At 33.8% G+C, this 20202-nt stretch overlaps 1 protein-coding gene across 4 annotated transcripts in view; it reads left to right on the top strand.

Moving 5' to 3' along the window:
• The window catches only part of CHD1 (chromodomain helicase DNA binding protein 1), an 82350-nt gene extending 63109 nt beyond the window's left edge, over positions 1-19241 (top strand). For 2 of the 4 annotated variants that reach the window (XM_060009108.1, XM_060009109.1), the window contains 5 exons: positions 3430-3608; positions 10978-11074; positions 12039-12090; positions 12609-12819; positions 14359-19241. In XM_060009108.1, coding sequence (XP_059865091.1) covers positions 3430-3608; positions 10978-11074; positions 12039-12090; positions 12609-12819; positions 14359-14704 — 885 coding nt within the window. In that variant the 3' untranslated portion in view covers positions 14705-19241. The remainder of the gene's footprint in view (positions 1-3429; positions 3609-10977; positions 11075-12038; positions 12091-12608; positions 12820-14358) is intronic. The other 2 variants (XM_060009106.1, XM_060009107.1) reach the window with 1 other exon arrangement.
• The last annotated feature ends 961 nt before the right edge of the window (positions 19242-20202 follow it).

Genomic DNA, 20202 nt, shown 5'->3' on the forward strand with positions numbered 1-20202 from the left:
CAGGAACGCAAATAATCTTATGGGTGTAATCTTAAGTCAGTTTTATCACTGATACTAATCAAATGCTATACTTGAAAGATGGAAATTTTCACCTTCTAAAATTATATTTGTGTTCGACCTACTACGTCCTTTTAGATCCCCAGCTCATCTTCATGTCCCATTTTCTCCTATTGTGTACTCTGACTAGATGATATTAAGACTGAGAACGCATTTATTCATTTCTTACTGATTCCATTACATGCCCTAATATAGTTCCAGATATGCTCTTTAAATAACATAGTTCCTGCCACAGTTTTCTTGTCCTCCTCACTTTTGGCTGTTTACATCCCTCTAATCTCTGAGAATATTGGGGACATTCCCAAGTAAGCTGTTGCAGCTCCTGTCTTCCATCTTACTTACTTGAATGAACATATATCTTATCTCTTGACTTTCATTTTTATCTTTTCTCCAGGTTCACATGTTGTGATTCGTTAGCAACTTTTAAGGCTAACCTTTCTATTTATGGCCTAGATCTTAATCTAGCCTCTCTATCCATTTTCTATTGTTTTTGTTTTTTACCCCCTCTGTATTGGGTGGGAATGGGTGATGGTGTGCTTTTGCTTTTCTGAGGTGAAAACACTGAACTCTTCTGAACTGCTTCCCCTACACTATGTGCTCCATTACTGAGGTAAGTGAAATTGCACCTCTTGCCTCTTCTTTGCCCACATTTCCTCCTTAGCCATCTGACTTGTTCATGTAACCGATGAAATGGAAAGTTTTCTTTTGTGCCCAGTGCATGAATTTCTTCTTCATTAACCTTCATAAATGATTTAAAATCTCTTGTATTATGTAAAGGAATAATGGAATAGTTTTAAACATGGACTCCAGATTTTCTGAGCTTGTATGATTAAGATTTTCTTGGGGGCTTCCCTGGTGGCATAGTGGTTGAGATTCCGCCTGCCAATGCAGGGGACGCGGGTTCGTGCCCCGGCCTGGGAGGATCCCACATGCCGCGGAGCAGCTGGGCCCGTGGGCCATGGCCGCTGAGCCTGCACGTCCAGAGCCTGTGCTCTGCAGCGGGAGAGGCCACGGCAGTGAGATGCCTGCGTACGGCAAAAAAAAAAAAATTTCTTGGTATATACATTTTATTGTATTCGGGAATAGCTCTGATTATTAAGAAATTCACTGGTCTTTTCCCAGTCTTCATTTTCCTTGACATCTTTGCCTCATTTAGCATCTCTTGATTTTCTTGTGTCTTATTGATCTGTCTTCCTAGATAGCAGTATAATTTAGCAGTCAAGAAAGTGTTTGAGGTCAAAACTGGGTTTCACAGATGTCATTTCATTCTAAGCTTCAATTTCTTTTTCTATAAAATAGAGTGAATGGTATTGTAAAGGTCTATTGTCAGAATCAAATTTAAAGCAATGAACACACAGCCTCTGGTACCTAATAAGTGCTTTATAAACATTAGTTATCATTGCTCCAGTTCCCATCTTTAGGCCTTGACCTTAGCATAGATTTTAGTCATCAATTCCTCTCTTTTTCCTCCACTCACATTCAATGAGTAAATCATATTGGCTCTCACACACTGGTTCAAGCCACAGCCATCTCTTTCCTAGATTATTTCAATAGCTTCATAGCTGTTCTCACTGCTTTCACCCTTCGCATCTCACCCTATACCCTTTTCATACCCCAGTTTGTACTCCACACAGCAGCCCAGACTGACAATAACTGTTAAAGGGATAATAAAGTCACCCCTTGTTACTTTTCTGTTTAAAACCCTTGAATGGCTTTCCCTCTCGTTCAGGATAAAAGATTCATAACAATAGTCTAAAAGATACAGCATATGGTTTACTCCCATCATCTCCTGCTGTTTGCCTGACTCACTTGGTTCCAGCGACACTGGAATTCATACTGTTCCCTTGAACATGTCAGACAAGTTATAGGACATTTTTACTTGCTCTTCCCTCTGCTTGAAATGGCTTACTCCTTCATTTTCTTTAGATACCTGCTCAAGCATCACCCTTCTCTGAAAGCTTAAGTAAGGTAGAAAGCTCCCTGTTCTTTCTTGCTTTATTTATTTTTTTATCATGGTTGTCACCATCTTAAACACTATGTCTTGTTTACTTATTGGCTCTATTCTCCTACTAGACTACAGGTTCCATAAAAGCAGGGTCTCTGTTTTATTTACCACTCTGTTTTCTGGGTCTAGAACAACGCCTAGAATATAGTATGTATCCAGCCTACATACGTTGAATAAATAATTTTCTAGCAGAATATAAACTAGAAAATTGAACAAGAAACAGAAAATGTAGAGAACAAATATGAGTAACACTAAAAATTAGAAAGGAAATTTAAATTTTCCCTTTTTTAAAGAAGACATTAGGCTTGGCTGAGTTCTAATTTTAACTAAAGAATAAATGATTCCAGTGTTAAACTATTCCTGACAAAATGGAAAGTTTCCCAACTGATTTGGAGAAATAGGTCAATAAAACAGAATAAAGTACTCATAAACAAATTTGCACATATAATATAGACACTTAATTGATAATAAGAAAGGCCCTTCACAGCAGTGATGTAAATAAATGGTGGCATTGGGTCAACTAAATATATTGTCTGTAGTTGATCCATCCTTACATTCCCCAAACTAACTCAACTTGCTACTCATGGATATAATTACTATAAAGTAGTTTTTGCATTTGTATACAATAAAATTTATCTGCAGTTTGCTTTTTTAGTAATATTTTAATTCTGGTTTTGGTATAAGGTTAACAGTTTTTATTACACAAATTGGACTTTACTGAATGGTACAGTTTGGGTGTGTTGTCCTTTTACTAGCATGCTAGTGCTCTGTAGGCCAAGGAAGAGGTTGGTTTCCATCAACTACCCCCACGTCCCTGACTGCCCAAATACGATAGAAGCAAAATTCATCATTAGCTACTTCGGCCCCAAGAATAGACAGTTTATACTTTTAGCTATATTGATGTTAATAGCTTTGCCAATATATTATATAAAGATTATTATTTATGTATTTATATATAAAAATAGCTTTGCCAATATATAAAGATCTTTTTTTACATTTTATTCTATATTATAGTCAATACATAATATTGTTATACTCTGAAATATTTTGTTATCTTTTAACGTTAAGTCTGTTTAGAATGGTGTTCTACAGTGTAAAAAGTAACCATTTTTATAAAAAGTAAGTAAAATCCAAGGCTTTTACTTAGGCAAAGACTGATTTTAAATGATAATGGAAAGCCTTGCTTTCTGAATAAAGTCTGAAGGAGAAATGCTTGATGTTTAAGAGCTGTGAGGTGAGATTTAATGCTCGTTTTAGCATTAGACAATGCTATATTTACTCAGGTAAGTATGATTGAAAGAAGTAGATCTTTGTTGAATTCATGGTTTTAATACATGTATTTGTGTTCTTATTTTCCTGTTTTAAAGTGTAAAGAAAGAATGAGGCCTGTCAAAGCAGCTTTGAAGCAACTTGATAGGCCCGAGAAAGGCCTTTCAGAAAGAGAACAACTGGAACATACTAGACAGTGCTTAATAAAAATTGGAGACCATATCACGGAATGTCTGAAAGAGTATACAAATCCTGAACAAATCAAGCAGTGGAGAAAGTAAGTGATGTATTTTTCAGGAAGTGTTAAATTTGTAATTTTGTAACCATCTATTTGTCTCTTGTATTTCAATTTTTTTTCTACTTCTGAAGTTTAGGTAACAAAAAGTTTAAAAAGGTAACCTGAGGATGATTGCTTTCACTTTTTCCTTTAACTTTAAAGCTTTTTATAAATAAGTGATTACTTAATTGTGCATCATGATAAACCACAGGTAGCATCTCTGCCTTTAAATAAATAGTGAAAGGCATTTCATTAAAATTCAAATTGCATTTTATTTTTAAAAATCTCCACAATTTACCAAATTATTCTCAGTAATATCTTCAGAGGTTGGTATACCAATTTGTTACATAAATTTAGCAATTCATCTTCTAAGTATGACTAAAGCCTTGTAAAACTCAATGTCCTCAAGCAATGTAAAATGCAGACTTCTGTTTCCTCTTCATCTTAGAAGTGGCAGCAATTTGATTGATTTTAAAGTTACAGTTGGTTTTAAAATTATAAATCTGAACTGCTATGATATGATACTAATCACTTAATGATTACCAAATCCAGGACACTGTTAAGCCAGACTACTGGACAGGATAGGAAAAAAATAAAATGAGCATAAACCAGTCATTGATATCTGTTTATTAGCCTTCTGATTACTTTGCTACATGTAGTGCAGCTATACATCAAAACAAAAAATTTAATGACACATTTCTGGAGGAGGCATGATGATTACACAAAAGGTAAAAAAAAAATTTCTATCCTTGTCCCTTTTCTTCTTAAATTCAACCAGGACCCCCATTTTAGAAAGAGGAGATAGAAGTTGATCGTGATCACTAGGCTTTTGAAAACAAGTGAAACTGAGCTCATGTCTAAAGAAACTGAAACCATTCACAGACATGAAGAAGAGCCTAAAGTCATGTGCCTATAATGACATGGAATGATCACTGGAGTTGGCATCACAAGACATGCATGCTTAGTTCCATCCTGGCTAATTTTTGGCTTTGTGACCTTAAACAGTTACCAATATCTATGAGCCCCCCAGTATTATCATCTGTAAAATGATAAGGCACTGCATATTTTTCAGTTATTGAAGGATAATGATAAGATATATTATGCAGAATGAGAGGCAATAATTCTCAAGTACTATTCATAGTGTCTAGTTGAATCTTTTATTTATGGTTGGAATATATATACACCGGAGCTTAATGCTTTCCTTAAATACCATAAAATAGAATTACTCCATCCTTCTCAAGCTCTTATCAACTCATACAGGGACCCCTAAAGTACAGAATCACAGGACATGGACATGAATACAGTAGAGTTTAATTATATATACTAGGATTAAATGAGAAGATAGCGGAATTCCTCTATCTTTTTATATTCAAGATCCAAAGTTAAATAAATGTTCTCTGTCAGTGGCTCCCAGACATATTCTTGATTGTTGCTTGTCTGTGATAAAATTAGGGAAAAAGGAAATGCAGTGAGTTATTTTTAAAGCTAAATTTAGTTAATTTAAAGGATTATATTAAAGTTATTTTCTACTTTTTAGTGTAAAGGAGCTTATTTTCTCTCTGACAAAACTTGTGTACTACATACCAGTTTTTAAACCTTAATATAGTTAGAGTTTAGATTTTTGATGTTGTGAAGAAGGCAGAATATCTATTTTACCTGCTTTCTAGATTAGAAATAAGCAGCATCTCGTTGAAATTACATGTCGACTAATACAAGTGGATGTTATTTCAGGTTTAGGTTGTTATTAGGAAATGGGGGAGGGGGGTAAAAAAACCTTTAAAAGAAGAGAGACCAAATAGCCAGGAGACATTTTTCTTTGTGTTCGCCCTTACCTCCCAAGGTTTTTTTTTTTTTTTTTTTTTTTTGCGGTACGCGGGCCTCTCCCGTTGTGGAGCACAGGCTCCGGACGCACAGGCTCAGCGGCCATGGCTCACGGGCCTAGCCACTCCACGGCATGTGCCATCTTCCCGGACCGGGGCACGAACCCGTGTCCCCTGCATCGGCAGGCAGACTCTCAACCACTGCGCCACCAGGGAAGCCCTCTCCCAAGGTTTTATTCCTCTTTTTACCCAGCTGGGCAAATTAGCTTTTGTTTTTCTCCCAATCTACCTTGATTTCATATTCCTTGGTACTTATTCCTGCTGCCACTGTCTCTGGTTATACCAGATTCCTTTAAATGGGAAAGAACAGAAAGACCCCAATTGAAAAATATTTCAAAAGCAAATTAGTTTTTGCTCTGATCTGAGTGCTGTCTTTAGAGAAAGATTGGGGAAAAATGTAGAAGGGAGAGTCCCTTGTGTTAAGGTTGAACTTCCGACCACCCTGCTCTATTCCACTCCAACCCACAGAACACAGCTACAATTACTGATTCTACAAAAGGAAGGAAGATCAAGACCTTACCTGTAATTTTAAAGATAGGGACTTCACCCATAATTATACAGCAGTTGACGTTAAGCAAATTTTTACAGTAACCATAATTATCTGCTTTATTTCTTGCTTATAGATGTTTATATATAAATATTTTGGCCAAATGGTGAAGAAATGCAACACTAGTTTTTATTTAAAAATTACTTACAATCAAGTGATAACCATAATAATGTATATTTGTGTTTCGTTTGTATATCAAAGTACTTTCATATGCGTCATTCTAATTGATCCTTTTAAAAATGCTGTATTTAGGAAATCTTAATAGTTAATACTTCCATTTTTACAGAAGAAAAAAATGGACTCAGGTGAACAGCTTTGTAGGGCTGGGACTGGGGTAATGGCCAAGGAGGCGCATAGGGCATGAACTTTAACAACAAGGCGCTCACTCTTACGCTAGTTCCAGGTCTGGAGTTTTGCCCAAGATCACACAATTCAGCAGGTGATATAATTAGGACCAGAATCTAATTTCAACTAGGTTTTTTCTAGGGAAAAAAGTATTCTTAAAAAGAAATTTAATTACTAATAAAAACACAGTTTATTAATTCCTACCTCTTTACTCTTTTGAGTTAACTGTAGAATGTAGATAGTCTAGAGATAGTCTATAAATTCATTTAAAGGCGATGAATTTTCTCAGCTGCTGTGGATTTCACTTCACTCAGGTATCATTTAATTAATTTTCTCTAAGTTTGCTTATAAATTTTATTTCAAGGTTAATGTCATACCAATAGTGAAAGTTTTAATATCATCTGGTGACCACTGCCCTAACACAGTATTCTTAACAATTTAAAGACATACTGATTTTTTTAGCCTTTTGTTGTAGTAACAAAATGAAAACCAGATTACACTCATTTATCTTTAATAAATAACTCAAGTATTTTATAAATTAATAGAACCTCATGAACATTAGTCATAATTTTAACTTCATTTATTTTTAAACGGGACCAAATTTGCATTTTACTTTATTGTTATTAAAATATAGTTGACTTACACTATTAATTTCAGGTGTATGACCTAGTGATTTGTAAATATACAGAGTTGTTGTATTTATTGACTATATTCCCTGTGATGTACGTTACATCACTGTGACTTATTTATTTTCTTACTGGTATTTTATACCTCTTAATCCCCTTTACCTATTTTGCCCATGCACCTATGCACCTTCCCTCTGGCAAGCACTAGTTTGTTCTCTGTATCCGTGAGTCTATTTCTGTTTGTTATGTGTTCATTTGTTTTGTTTTTTTAGATTCCACCTATAAGTGAAATATATAGTATTTGTCTGGCATATTTCATTTAGCATAATACCCTCTGGGTCCATCCATGTTGTTGCAAATGGCGAGATTTTATTCTTTTTTATGGCAGTGTAATATTTGTGTGTGTGTGTGAGAGAGAGAGAGAGAGAGAGAGGGAGAGAGAATGAGAGAGATCGACTTCTTTATCCATTCATCTATGGTTGGACACTTAGGTTGCTTCCATGTCTTGGCTATTGTAAAAATAATGCTACAGTGAACATGGGGGTGCATATATCTTTCCGAATTAGTGTTTTTATTTCCTTCAGAAAAGTACGGAGGAGTGGAATTGCTGGATCATATGGTAGCTCTATTTTTAATTTTTTGAGGAACCTCCATGCTGTTTTCCATAGTGGCTGCACCAATTTACATTTCCAGCAACAGTGCATGAGGGCTCCATGTCCTCCACATCCTGGTCAACACTTGTTTTTCCTTTTTTATGATAGCCATTCTGACAGGTGTGAAGTGATATATCTCATTTTGGTTCTGATTTGCATTTCCCTGATGTTGAGCATCTTTCCATGTGCCTGTCAGCCATCTGTGTGTCTTCTTTAGAAAAATACCTACTCAGGTCCTCTGCCCATTTTTAATCAGCGTTTTGATACTTTTTTAAATAAGCTATTCTAATTTAATGTCAAACAATGGATAATAATAGGATTTGGCTAATTAAGTTAGATGTAAATTACAAGGATTTTACTATATTTAGGAATTATTTAATTTTCCCAACTGCTATCTGATAAACTTTTATCAAATTTGTTGAAAGAATTAGCTTTCATGACTCAGTATTAGCTATTTCTTCATTCTTTGATTTCACTGATAATTGATTACCGAGAGTAGTATAATCTAAAGAGTGTTTCAAAAGAAAAAACTAAATAATATTGACTCCAGTTAATGATATGCATGCTGAAGTATTTAGGGAGGAGATATACTAATACCTGTTTTTCTTTGAAATGTATCAAACAAAAACTAGAGGGATTGACAGAGGGATGGACATAATGGAATCATATGTGATAAAGCAAGCACAGTAAAATGCTAATAAGAGAATCTAGGTATTAGGTATATGGTTGATCATTGTAAAGTTCTTTTATCTTTGCTGTATGAAAATTTTCATGATGTTGAAAATTAAGAAACAAAATAGTCTGTGCATATGTATTGTGAAAATGTCCCATTAGTTTAAAATAGCCTGCTAATATTAGTCTTTATAACTTGATATGCCTGTTAATATGCCATAATTTATTTAAATAGCCCAGTGTTACAGGCTATATGAAGTATCACTATAGAAGCAAATTTTGAGAGTATTACACACACATATGCACATTAAATATAAGGGTTTGGGTGACTGCTCTTTAAACTGCAGTACAATTTTATAGTCTAGTTTTTGTAAAATTATAGATCAAAATATTGATGAGGAATAGGTATCATCATATACACAGTTAAGCAAAGAGCTGTCACAAACTAAATTATAAATGGTAATTTATAATTAATAAAACAAAAAGGAAAGAAAACACTTGAGAAAGCCACAACTGTCTTAACAACACTGGTAAGAATTCTTTTAGAAAATCACCAGATATCCATCTCTGTATGCACACATGCTGGGATAATTTTGCAATTTTTGTATGACTCACAGATTTCTGATTTTCAAAATTTACTAACACTTAGGAGTTTACTAGCAAGCAGCTCTTAACACATATCAATGTCCAAAATCAAAAGGCTGGGAATTACTCATCTTAGTGGAAAGAGAATTAGGAGCCAGAGCCCTGCCTTCTAGCCTTACCTAGCTATATGAGTTTAGGCAAGTCACTTAGCCTCATTACCCCATTTGTTCATTTATTTGAAAAATTGTCTGCTACATTGACTGTGCCTACCTAAAGCCTGGTTATTTGTGGAATTAAGTAATAGAAAAGAGCTTTGAAAATATAAAAACTGTATAAAGTACCTAGCCAGACACAGGTTAGATACTTTATACAGTTATCTCATTCAAGCCTTTGTAACAATGTATGTTTTGTAGTCATAGGCAATTGATGCTTGGTATTTGAGAGAAATATGTCTCAGCTGTTTAGAAATCCCCAAATTGGTACTTCCCTGGTGGTCCAGTGGTAAAGAATCCGCCTTACAATGCAGGGGATGCAGGTTCGATCCCTGGTCAGGGAACTAAGATCCCATATGCTGTGGGGCAACTAAGCCCGCACACCACAACTACTGAGCTCGCGCACCTCAACTAGACAGCCTGCATGCCGCAAACTACAGAGCCCACGCTCTCTGGAACCCGTGCACTGCAACTACAGAGCCCATGCACCCTGGAGCCTGCACACCACAACTAGAGAAGAGAAAACTCACACGCCGCAACGAAAGATCCCACATGCCGCAACTAAGACCTGACGCAACCATAAACAAATAAATCTTAAAAAAAAAAATCCCCCAATTAAGTGCTTCTGTATAACTTTATTTCTCCCATAAAAAAGGATGAGAATAGTTATTTTCTAGCTAAGAATTTTTGCTTCCTTAGGCCTTCTTCCTTCCATTAATATCCTGAGAGATGGCTTTCTTTTGGGAAGTCATTATTCACACAACACAGAGTTTATTATTTTTTAAAAATCACTTAAAATTGATTGCTTGGGGCTCCCCTGGTGGCGCAGTGGTTGAGAGTCCACCTGCCGATGCAGGGGACACCAGTTCGTGCCCCGGCCTGGGAAGATCCCACATGCCACAGAGCAGCTGGGCCCGTGAGCCATGGCTGCTGAGCCTGCACGTCCGGAGCCTGTGCTCCGCAACGGGAGAGGCCACAGCAGTGAGAGGCCTGTGTATCGCAAAAAAAAAAAATCTATTGCTTGACTCAGCAAAGATGTTGATACTGGGTAGTCCACTAAACCTCCATCACTGGCTAATTAGTAATTTCTTTCCTCTGTTTATATAAGCAAGATTCAAAATCTTTAACATACCTACTGTAAAGCTAGTGGTTCAAGAAAAAATTGTAAATATATGAAGCTGTTACTTTTTCAGTGATGGCAGATAAACTTCAATTCTAGTGTCACTGATTATTAGTGCCTCTGAAGAAGCTGTGTTAAGGATTCAGAGACTGCATCTGAATTTATCATGAAGGAGTACCATGATCAATTACTGATCCCAGCCTTGGGATGGGAAGAGAGACCTAAAGATACAATACTGTCCTTGGTTTACAGTGTCTGATCATGTTACTCTCATGACGATTACATCACAATTATAAAATGACAGTTGCTTTTTAATGCATTATTCAGGACCTTTAATTCACAGGCTTAATCCATATTATCTGATGGTATCTTTACTCAAACTATTAACATAGTTTATTCCTTTTGTATCTAATCTGAACCACAGTATGAGTCCCTTCCTGATTTGTAAGTAAGTTTACTTCCCTTTGGTTTCAAATTAGGATTGATTACTACTTTTCAAATCCAAAGATTGTAAAATGAAGGAATTTGAAAAAGAAGTAAAAGTTAACAATGTCCACTTTTATTTGGAATCTTATCCATATATGAAGTTTTTAAAAAAGTGCTAGAAATAATCTCCTGAAACCTTGTTCCATAGAGGGCTAAGATGTGTGTATTTCTGTGTAGAGGGAAGGGATTTCATTAAAAAGCTAAATATTTTCCACCAGACTAACTTGCCTTTTCTTCTTCTAGAAACCTGTGGATTTTTGTATCTAAGTTTACTGAGTTTGATGCAAGAAAATTACATAAATTATATAAGCATGCTATTAAAAAACGGCAGGAATCTCAGGTAAATGAATGCATTATTTTTTCTTTATGTTACTGAAACATTTTTCCTTACAGAAGAATTCAGTTAATAAATGTAGAAGGAATAAAGGAAATAGAAAATCTCACAATAAAATTTGTTGCAGGTAAGATCCTCCAAGGGAAGCTAAAATGAGTGGGCAAGAAAACAAGATATTGGCATAGTCTAAAAGTATCTCCTCCAAGATGTTTATTGATTACAAAGAGAAAAATAATAGCTCTGTAGAGGAGAAACCTGCCTCACACCACCTTAAACAAGCAATCAAAGTTAATGTCACCAGTAATAAGACATACTGACATCATGAACCCCCTGCACTGTGTACTGAAAAAGGTACATCACTTCTGTGGAATTCCTGGCAAAAAAACATCACTTCAATCCAATCATGAGAAAATATCAGATAAACCCCAATTGAGAAATACTCTATAAAATAGCTATCTAGTATTCTTCAAAAGTGTCAAGGTCATGGAAGACAAGAAAAACCTAAAGAGCTGTCCCAGTTTGGAGGAAACTAAGAAGACATGAAAACTGAGTGTAATGGAGTACCAGATTGGATTCTGGAGGAAAAGGATCTCAGTGGAAAAATGTGAAATCTGAATAGTCTGTAGTTCAGTTAATAGTATTGTGCCAGTATTAATTATTTAGTTTTGATCATTATACCATGGTTATATAAGATATTAACAGTAGGAGAATCTGATAAAAAGCATATGGGGACCCTCAGTACTATTTCTGCATCTTTTCTGTAAGTCTAAAATTATTTCAAAGTCAAACTTTTTAAAAAGTCATGGGACAAATAGTTTATACTTTTAAAAAATATCTGCAAATATTACATTTATACATTCTAATATCTTAAGTGAGAACTTCTTTTAGCATAAGGGTTTTCTGTATCCTGATTTTTATAAGGGTGTTTGAAGCCACTTAAAAGATTCTTACCTATGTGCATTTATTTTAGCAAAATAATGACCAGAACAGCAACTTGAATACTCAAGTGATTAGAAATCCAGGTAAGTAAGTCTTGCTAATTGTTTTGGAAAGTAAATTTTAAAATTGGGGGGTTTTTTTTTGGCGGGGGGTGTTTTAGATGATATATACCCATGTTATTATATTGTATCTAGTATCTTAATAATCCTTTTTAGCTTATTATTAACTTTCCCATAAATCAACCTATTACCAGTTTCTAGAAAATTATAGAATAATTGTTGAAATGAACATATTTTTAAAAAAACATTATTTGGAATAATAGTATTCTTTCTGTGTAAGAGTCACAAAAGTATAGTCTGAGAAGGAAAAGGGCCTTATACTTTTCGGTTGTGATTGTTCACATTTCAGATTAAAGTAACCTATTTGTAAGCCTTAGTGTGGCTTTTGTAAAGCCATTTCTAAATGCTGTAACTGCCTGTATTTGAGAACTGGTTTTGTTAGTTGGAGTTGAAAAGTTCTTATAATCTAGCAGTGAAGTTACTTTTGTTTACCATGTATTTTTTTAAGTCATTAACAAAAGTTGGACACTTCTATCTAACAGATGTGGAAAGATTAAAAGAGAATACAAATCATGATGATAGCAGCAGGGACAGTTACTCATCTGATAGGCACTTATCTCAATATCATGATCATCATAAAGACCGACATCAGGGAGATTCTTATAAAAAGAGTGACTCTAGGAAAAGACCCTATTCTTCTTTTAGTAATGGTAAAGATCATCGTGATTGGGATCACTACAAGCAAGACAGCAGGTAAACTTAACAGTTTTAAAATTTTGCTTATTGATGTCTTCTTTATTTTATTTGTTGTATTTGACTTTATCAGCCAATTCAGTCTTCAGGTAATCAAAATAAGTCTTATGTAAGGTAAAGGTTTTGTTTGTAAATAAGAAAAACTGAAATATAGTTCTTTTGGTTAAGAGCTGAATTTCTCTATAAAAATGGATTTTTAATTATAAATTTAAGATCAAAGTATACAATAAGAAAAAGTTTAGTGTAGGGAGTTCTGTAAGTCATGGGATTCATTATTCTGGTTTGGGAGAATATTGGCTCAAATACTCTTCAAAATGTAGTAAGTAAGGTAAAATAAAAGATTGATGGACTGTGGCTGAAGTGAGGTGGTAGTGAATTCTACATTCTATTCCATTAAAAAAAACTAATATTTATGTGAATAATTAATTTATGTGAAAACAATTCATTGAGGTTAAACTTAAAGCAATCTGAGATAGTCCTGAAATCAGGAAGTTTTCTCCATATATTATTATATTTTTGAAGCCTTTAAGTAGTAAATAACTGGAATATAATAACAATATATTTTACTCCTTTGTTGGTAAGGGAATATTTTCATTATAGTGATCATTACTGTAAGCCAAACAAAAATACTGAGAAGAGTAAAAGTAAAGATCAGAAATAAGGAAATGAGTAGGTTTTTTTGTATTTTAGTTGTGCTCACTGCAGTAATTTCTGAGACACACAGCCACATTATAAACATGTCAATTGTATAATGGCTCTTAAAATTGGAAAAAGGCACACAATGAAAAGGAAAAGCCATATTTGTTGTGGTAAATGTTTGTAATTTCACAGACTTATATAACAATTTATATTGTTTATAATAAGGACCTTTTGTGAACCAAAAACCATTAAATTATGTTTGGTGTATTTTATTTGAAAAGGCAAACATTTTAGAGATTACTTTTCATTAAACTGCCATAATTTTTTTTAGCCAACTGCTGCATTTATGTATGGAGTAAATTTCACAATGACATATATCAAGTCTTACTATATAAGTAATCAAATTAAGGAAGCTTTTAATAGGCATCACCAACCAATAAAAGTTCTCTTTTACAAATTTATTTCATAGACTGTTTTAGAGGTTTTTACTTTTTTTCCTGCTTACAGGTTCATAAAAGGCTCTGATTTCAGGGGTATTTTAGATTCATGTAGTTACCTTAATTCCAACTTTCAGATAGTTAAGATGTATTAAGACAAATGATGCATAGAATAAAAAGTAGCAACCAATCTAAAATGAGCATGAGAAATTAGATGCTACCTGAAGTGCTTTGTATGGTTTCACTTTAGTTTAATGAATGGAATAGTTTTTCCAAAGGCAGGCAGAGATATTTCCAGTGATTTTTAAGCTCACTTACAAAGTTTTGTGATGAAACACTGAATTTGTATACAATTAAAAGTATGCTTTAAAGCAATTTTGTTTCATTTTTAATAAGATTTTATTTGGAAACATTTAATTAGCATTATTAATTTAACTAAAATTCCTAATTTCTCTTTTGTTAGATACTATAGTGATAGAGAGAAACACAGAAAACTGGATGATCACAGGAGTAGAGACCACAGGTCAAATTTGGAAGGAAGTTTAAAAGACAGAACTCATTCTGATCATCGTTCTCATTCAGATCATCGGTTGCATTCAGACCATCGGTCAAGTTCTGAATATACACACCATAAATCTTCCAGGGATTATAGGTATCACTCAGATTGGCAGTTGGACCATAGAGCTTCCAGTAGTGGCTCTAGATCACCACTAGATCAGAGGTCTCCTTATGGCTCCAGATCTCCATTTGAACACTCAATTGAACACAGAAGTACACCTGAGCATACCTGGAGTAGTCGGAAAACATAACAAAAACTGATAGTGTCTTTCTGGACTTTTCTTTTAGCCATATATCATAAACCAACACAGTAATTGCCTTACATGACTTGAAAGATATAAACAGATCTTCTATCAGTAGCAGTATTGTTACTTCTTTCCAGGATGCAAGGTCTATTATCCCAACAGAAGAGAAACTATTTTTATATTTAAGGATTATGCTGCACTGTACTACAAATATTGTAGTACTTTTTCTTTTCTTTTTTAAAGAAATGGAAAATGTTTACTATTACAGGGACCTCAACACTGCCCTTCCATATAGGCTGGATAAAACTGTTTTTAAGTCAGTGGTTTTAGACTGACATCCATTTAAATTATGTTTGTATATGAACTTTACTCTGACCTGTGATCTTGTTTCAGGAAGGAATGAAAGAGAGTTCTTTTCTTAATAAAGAAAACACACTCAAGGACTTTATTCACTTTCCAAAGCTACTTGTTTACATGTACACTGCGACCACCTTGCCGCTTTTCATCACAAGCTTGAATATTTAAATTCTGTACTTATATCTGTAAAATAGCCAGGAATTTCCTGTTTGTGATCTATTATTATGCCTTTTTACACACACAAACAATGGCTGTAAATTACTGTAAATGTATTAAATGAGCTTTCCTTACTTCCTTCCCCTTCTCAGGCTTTTTTTGACTGTTCCTTTCCCTACCAACTCAGGCCTTCTTATCATTTAAAAATATATATATCAGTGTAATAACACTTTTTAATGATTTGTCTTGATGGAATCATTGTTTAGAATGTAAAAAAATGGGGAAAGGGGCCACTTAATTCCATTAGTCCTTTTTATATTGACTATTTTATTAGATACATGTTATTTCTTTCCTTTCCCTTTTTTAGTCAATATTGTGTAACAAAATGGTGAGATGATAATGTAAAATCTAAACTGCATGCTCTGGAAACAGTTTTTTCAGATGCATTTGGTTTAAAAGGGTAGGTGTATGAACACTTTCAGAATCCAAATGGCCAAAAGTTATTGTAAATCCATTTGTTTTCCTTTTCATGTGGGCAATAATGTCAAATGTGCTATGCAGCCAGGTAACATTTTAGATAAACTTGATTGACTTTTAATAAAAACTGTTACAATGCACACTGATTGTATATAAAAACCTTATATATGACAAATTAAATTTAAGAAAAAGGATATGTGGGCTCCTGTAATTTTCTGCTGCATTCTTATTCCCTCAAGCACTTAACTTTTTTTTTTAAGTAGTAACATTTAGCTTATAGAAAAGGATATTTTGATAAGCAGTTGAATATTGTTAATGTGTAGCACTATAATTAAATCTATTTTGAAGAATATATGAATCTATGAAGTAAAATTTAGATCATAGAAATCTGTTGGACTCGATTTTCTGCAGATATTATTTTAGAATGCCTTATATTTATTTACAGATTTTTTTATTTTGTTATATTCAGTGGGAATTTTTTAATCATGTGGCGTACATTCTTGGATGTGTGCTGTGATCTAACAAATTTGAACCTTAACTGACAAATATAAGTGTATTGATATATTCCTATAATATTCTTAAATGTATCTATTGATTAGCTGTGGGAGTGATGTACAGAAATTTGTCCATAGATATATTTTTTAATATTTTCCTTTTATGCAATTAGGTCTAAAATTTACACTACGTGTACAAAACAGAGCTTCTTTATCCCCCCCGCCCCAGAGTTACCCTGAATGTCTTTTCCTGGTATGTCAGGTAACAAGAGAAATAACTCAAATTTTAAAACATCTGATTATAATTAAATATAAAAGTGATAAAACAGTTTAGTGCTGGTACACATTTTTTAAGCTTTTTCACTTTTTTCCACTATTAGTATAAATGATTACTTTATTCTATAAGATCGCATTAATAAAAAATTATAATGCTTAATAAAATCATAATATTAACATAGCAAACAGATCAGGGTTGGCATTTTTAATTCATCACTTTGTAGCTGGGACATTTGCATTATATCCTATTGTGAAAATTTCATAAAACAGTATTACATTTTTGAGACAATGGAATGGGCTCTAACTTTCTTAATAATGCTACGTTTAGTTGAATATTTCAGTCAACTAATAGCTGAGTTGAATGAAAAATCTAAAACTGTATGTAACATTTATTAATTGATGAAAAATATGTTCATTATTTTTAAGAATCAGCAATTATGTAGAAAAGGAACAAGGCATAAATTTTTTAAGACACATGAAGAAGAACATTAGTACATAGATATAACAGGAAAAATTCTCTATAAAATATGCTTAATTTTTGTCTTTTTACATGCTCATTCTGATCTGCCATTTTTATCCATTTGTGTTTAATTTTTCGAGAATGAGAGATTATGCATAGTACTGTACCAATTAACCCTCCACCTTAATAATATACAATAAATGATTCTTACTAAAAGCAATGGCTTGTTTGCGTATAAAGAAAATATTCTTTGCTTAGGGTATGTTAGAAGATAATTTTCAGACTGGAAAGCTGTGGAAAATGAGGGTGAATGATTCATTCATTAACTTCACAGTGAGTGGGCTTAATAAAATTAGAACCTTAAAGTTGCGTAAAACATAGATTACATATGTAATTTCCCTTTTGTGATCTGTTTTTGAGGTTAAGTAATGAAAGTTTTGTGTAGATTATAGGCTGGTTTACACAGATTTCATTTCCTTGAAATTTATCAAGAGTATGCACAAAGGGTAAATGGCATAATTCTGTCTTTGCACCACATTACTGTTTCTGACTAGAAAATGATCATTGGACTATAGATAACTCTATGAGGGTTTTTAAGGTGGGGGAATTTGAAAAAGCAACTAATCATTAAAACATAGGATTTTTTCCCTAGAATTTCCCAGCTTCATCTGAAAGTTAAATGTAAACTGCTTAATGGGGCTTAACTGTTAAAATTTTGAGTAGTTCATTACTTAGCAAATAATGCAAAAAAAAATTTTTAAATGTTTCTGAATTGATACATTCAAGCATATTAACATAGATACCTGTATCAAACAAGATTATTTACATTCAAGACTCAATTCAAAAATACAAACAAAACCTATTACATATTATTGCAGCACTTTATGCAAGATTGATGGATGGAACATGTTTAAAAGGAAGCAACTAGGCAGTAGTGCCACAACAAAAATATCGAGACAGTGTCAAAACTTCTGTGTTAAATTCTTAAGGCATTTACTTTAGACATTTAAAAGAAAATAATTCAACTGAAATTACATTTTCTCCTGGAAATGACTATATATTTATAGTGATTTTGCAGAATGCTTTACGCTAATTTTGTTTCTTTTTTCTTTTTTTTAGCACCTACCTAATAGGTAGATTTTATTACAGAAAATCTTTGGATTCTTTACAAAGAAAGACCTACATTTAGGAAATAGTACCTATGTTAAATAATGAAAGATGAGATTACTTGGTAAAGTAGAATTTAAAAAATACTTTTCAGATTTTTTTCAAGTATCTATACAAGTTCTCCAGTGGGGCTTCATGTGCCAGATTTTCTATTGTAAAAGGCCATTAGCCATCTTGTCCTTCAGTTAAAAAAAAACCCAGAAAACCCAACCTTTACTTGAAATGGGATTGGTAGTTCAAACTCCCAAATGAAGGAGATGCCTAATTTAATTCCAAATTCTATTCTACATTTGCGTTTTGATCTAAATATTAAATTGAAGAGGTATAAACAGTTTCAAGAAGCTCCCTAGCTTATAATGATTCTATTAAATGAGCTAAGGATAATCGATTGTATTGATGACATACATACTTCACATGCACAAATGTGGGTTGCATTGTAATTTCATTATTGTAGGCTGCCATTAGGTTTCCAGTCTATAGAATGAGCTATGGAATTGAATTGGCACTTATTGCTTTATTCTCTTTTTACTTTCAAAACCTTTGCTTTGTCTCTGGTGTTGTGCAGTTTCACTGTGCTAAGTCTAGGTGTGGTTTTATTATTTATTTGCTCACGTCTTGCCTCTTGCCCAGTTCTTTTTACTTTTTGGAATTCCTATGGTATTGCTAGCGTACGACCTTTGAATTTCTTTTCTCTGTCTCAACAGCTTTACTGTTTTTCCTTCTCCTTCCATTTCTGTGCTGAGTATCTTCAGCTTCAACCACTCCCCATGAAGTCATCTCCACTTAGATATCTAATAGATACCTAATTTTAAAATAATAAAACTTGGGCTTCCCTGGTGGCGCAGTGGTTGAGAGTCCGCCTGCCGATGCAGGGGACACAGGTTCATGTCCCGGTCCGGGAAGATCCCACATGCCGCGGAGCGGCTGGGCCTGTGAGCCATGACTGCTGAGCCTGCGCGTCTGGAGCCTGTGCTCTGCAACGGGAGAGGCCACAACAGTGAGAGGCCCTCATACCGTAAAAAAAAATTTTTTTTAAATAAAACTTGATTCAACTCTTCTCCATCACTGACAGTTAAAAAAAAAAAAAAGAAAAAAACCAACTTCCAAATGTTCCATAATTTTTGATAAATGGACCGGCATTCACAGCTCAGTAATCTTTGACACTTTCCCCCTAGCTATTTGTTTGTTTTGCCTCACTCACGTTACTTCCATTGTTTTTAGAATACACCCGAGAATACTCCTGGGTCTTTGGATTGTTGTTTCCTCTATTAAGAATATTTTTATCCCTGATTTGCAGAAAACTTGTTCCTCACCTAATTCAGATCTCAGCTCAAATGTCATCTCAGGTCTCCAAATTAGTATTCTGCTCTTATTTTTACATTCCTTATCTTGCTTTCTCTTCTAATGCTTAACCATTACTTGACTTTATTATTATTATTTTCATTTGTCATTGTCTCTTCACTAGAATGTAGTTCCAGTAGGGCAGGGCCTTTATTTTGTTCATTGATGTATCCCCAGCACCTAAAACAGTGCCTCACATATCTGTTTTTTTCATTATTTTGATGTCTCCCAGAAATGCTATGTTCCATAAATGGCTAGTATTACCAAACTTTTCTTTCTTGTCATTGTTACGTGATCTGTTAGTATTATTGGAAACTTTTGTATGCCTTATCAGCATCTCTATTACTAGAGTCTGTTTACTATCTTCCAGTTTTTAAACCTGACAAATCACCTGAGACACTTGAGAAATAGAGAAACAACTAAGTGTCATTTCCATAAATTAAACTTGGCAGAGAAGGGCCCAAGTAATATTTTTAGGGATTTTAATATTTATTGACTTGAATAATAGAGGTTAACTCCACTGTTATAAATAATATGCATGTGCTTACATATAAATGAAAAATTGGTTTCTGTTATTTATGGCTACTTAAGAAATTTAATGATACTTTGTGAAAAGATATTCAGAGATGTGGTATGTAGTAGGAAAATATAAAACATTTTGATTTGTCTATTTTATCTTTTGAGAGGAAATATGTTTTTAGATGGCATGCCACTATCTTTTCCTCCTCACAAGTAAAGAACATGACTTGTGAAGACACTATAATGCAAGAGAAATA

The sequence above is a fragment of the Delphinus delphis genome, chromosome 3 (assembly GCF_949987515.2).
Source record: "Delphinus delphis chromosome 3, mDelDel1.2, whole genome shotgun sequence".
Lineage (NCBI taxonomy): Eukaryota > Metazoa > Chordata > Mammalia > Artiodactyla > Delphinidae > Delphinus > Delphinus delphis.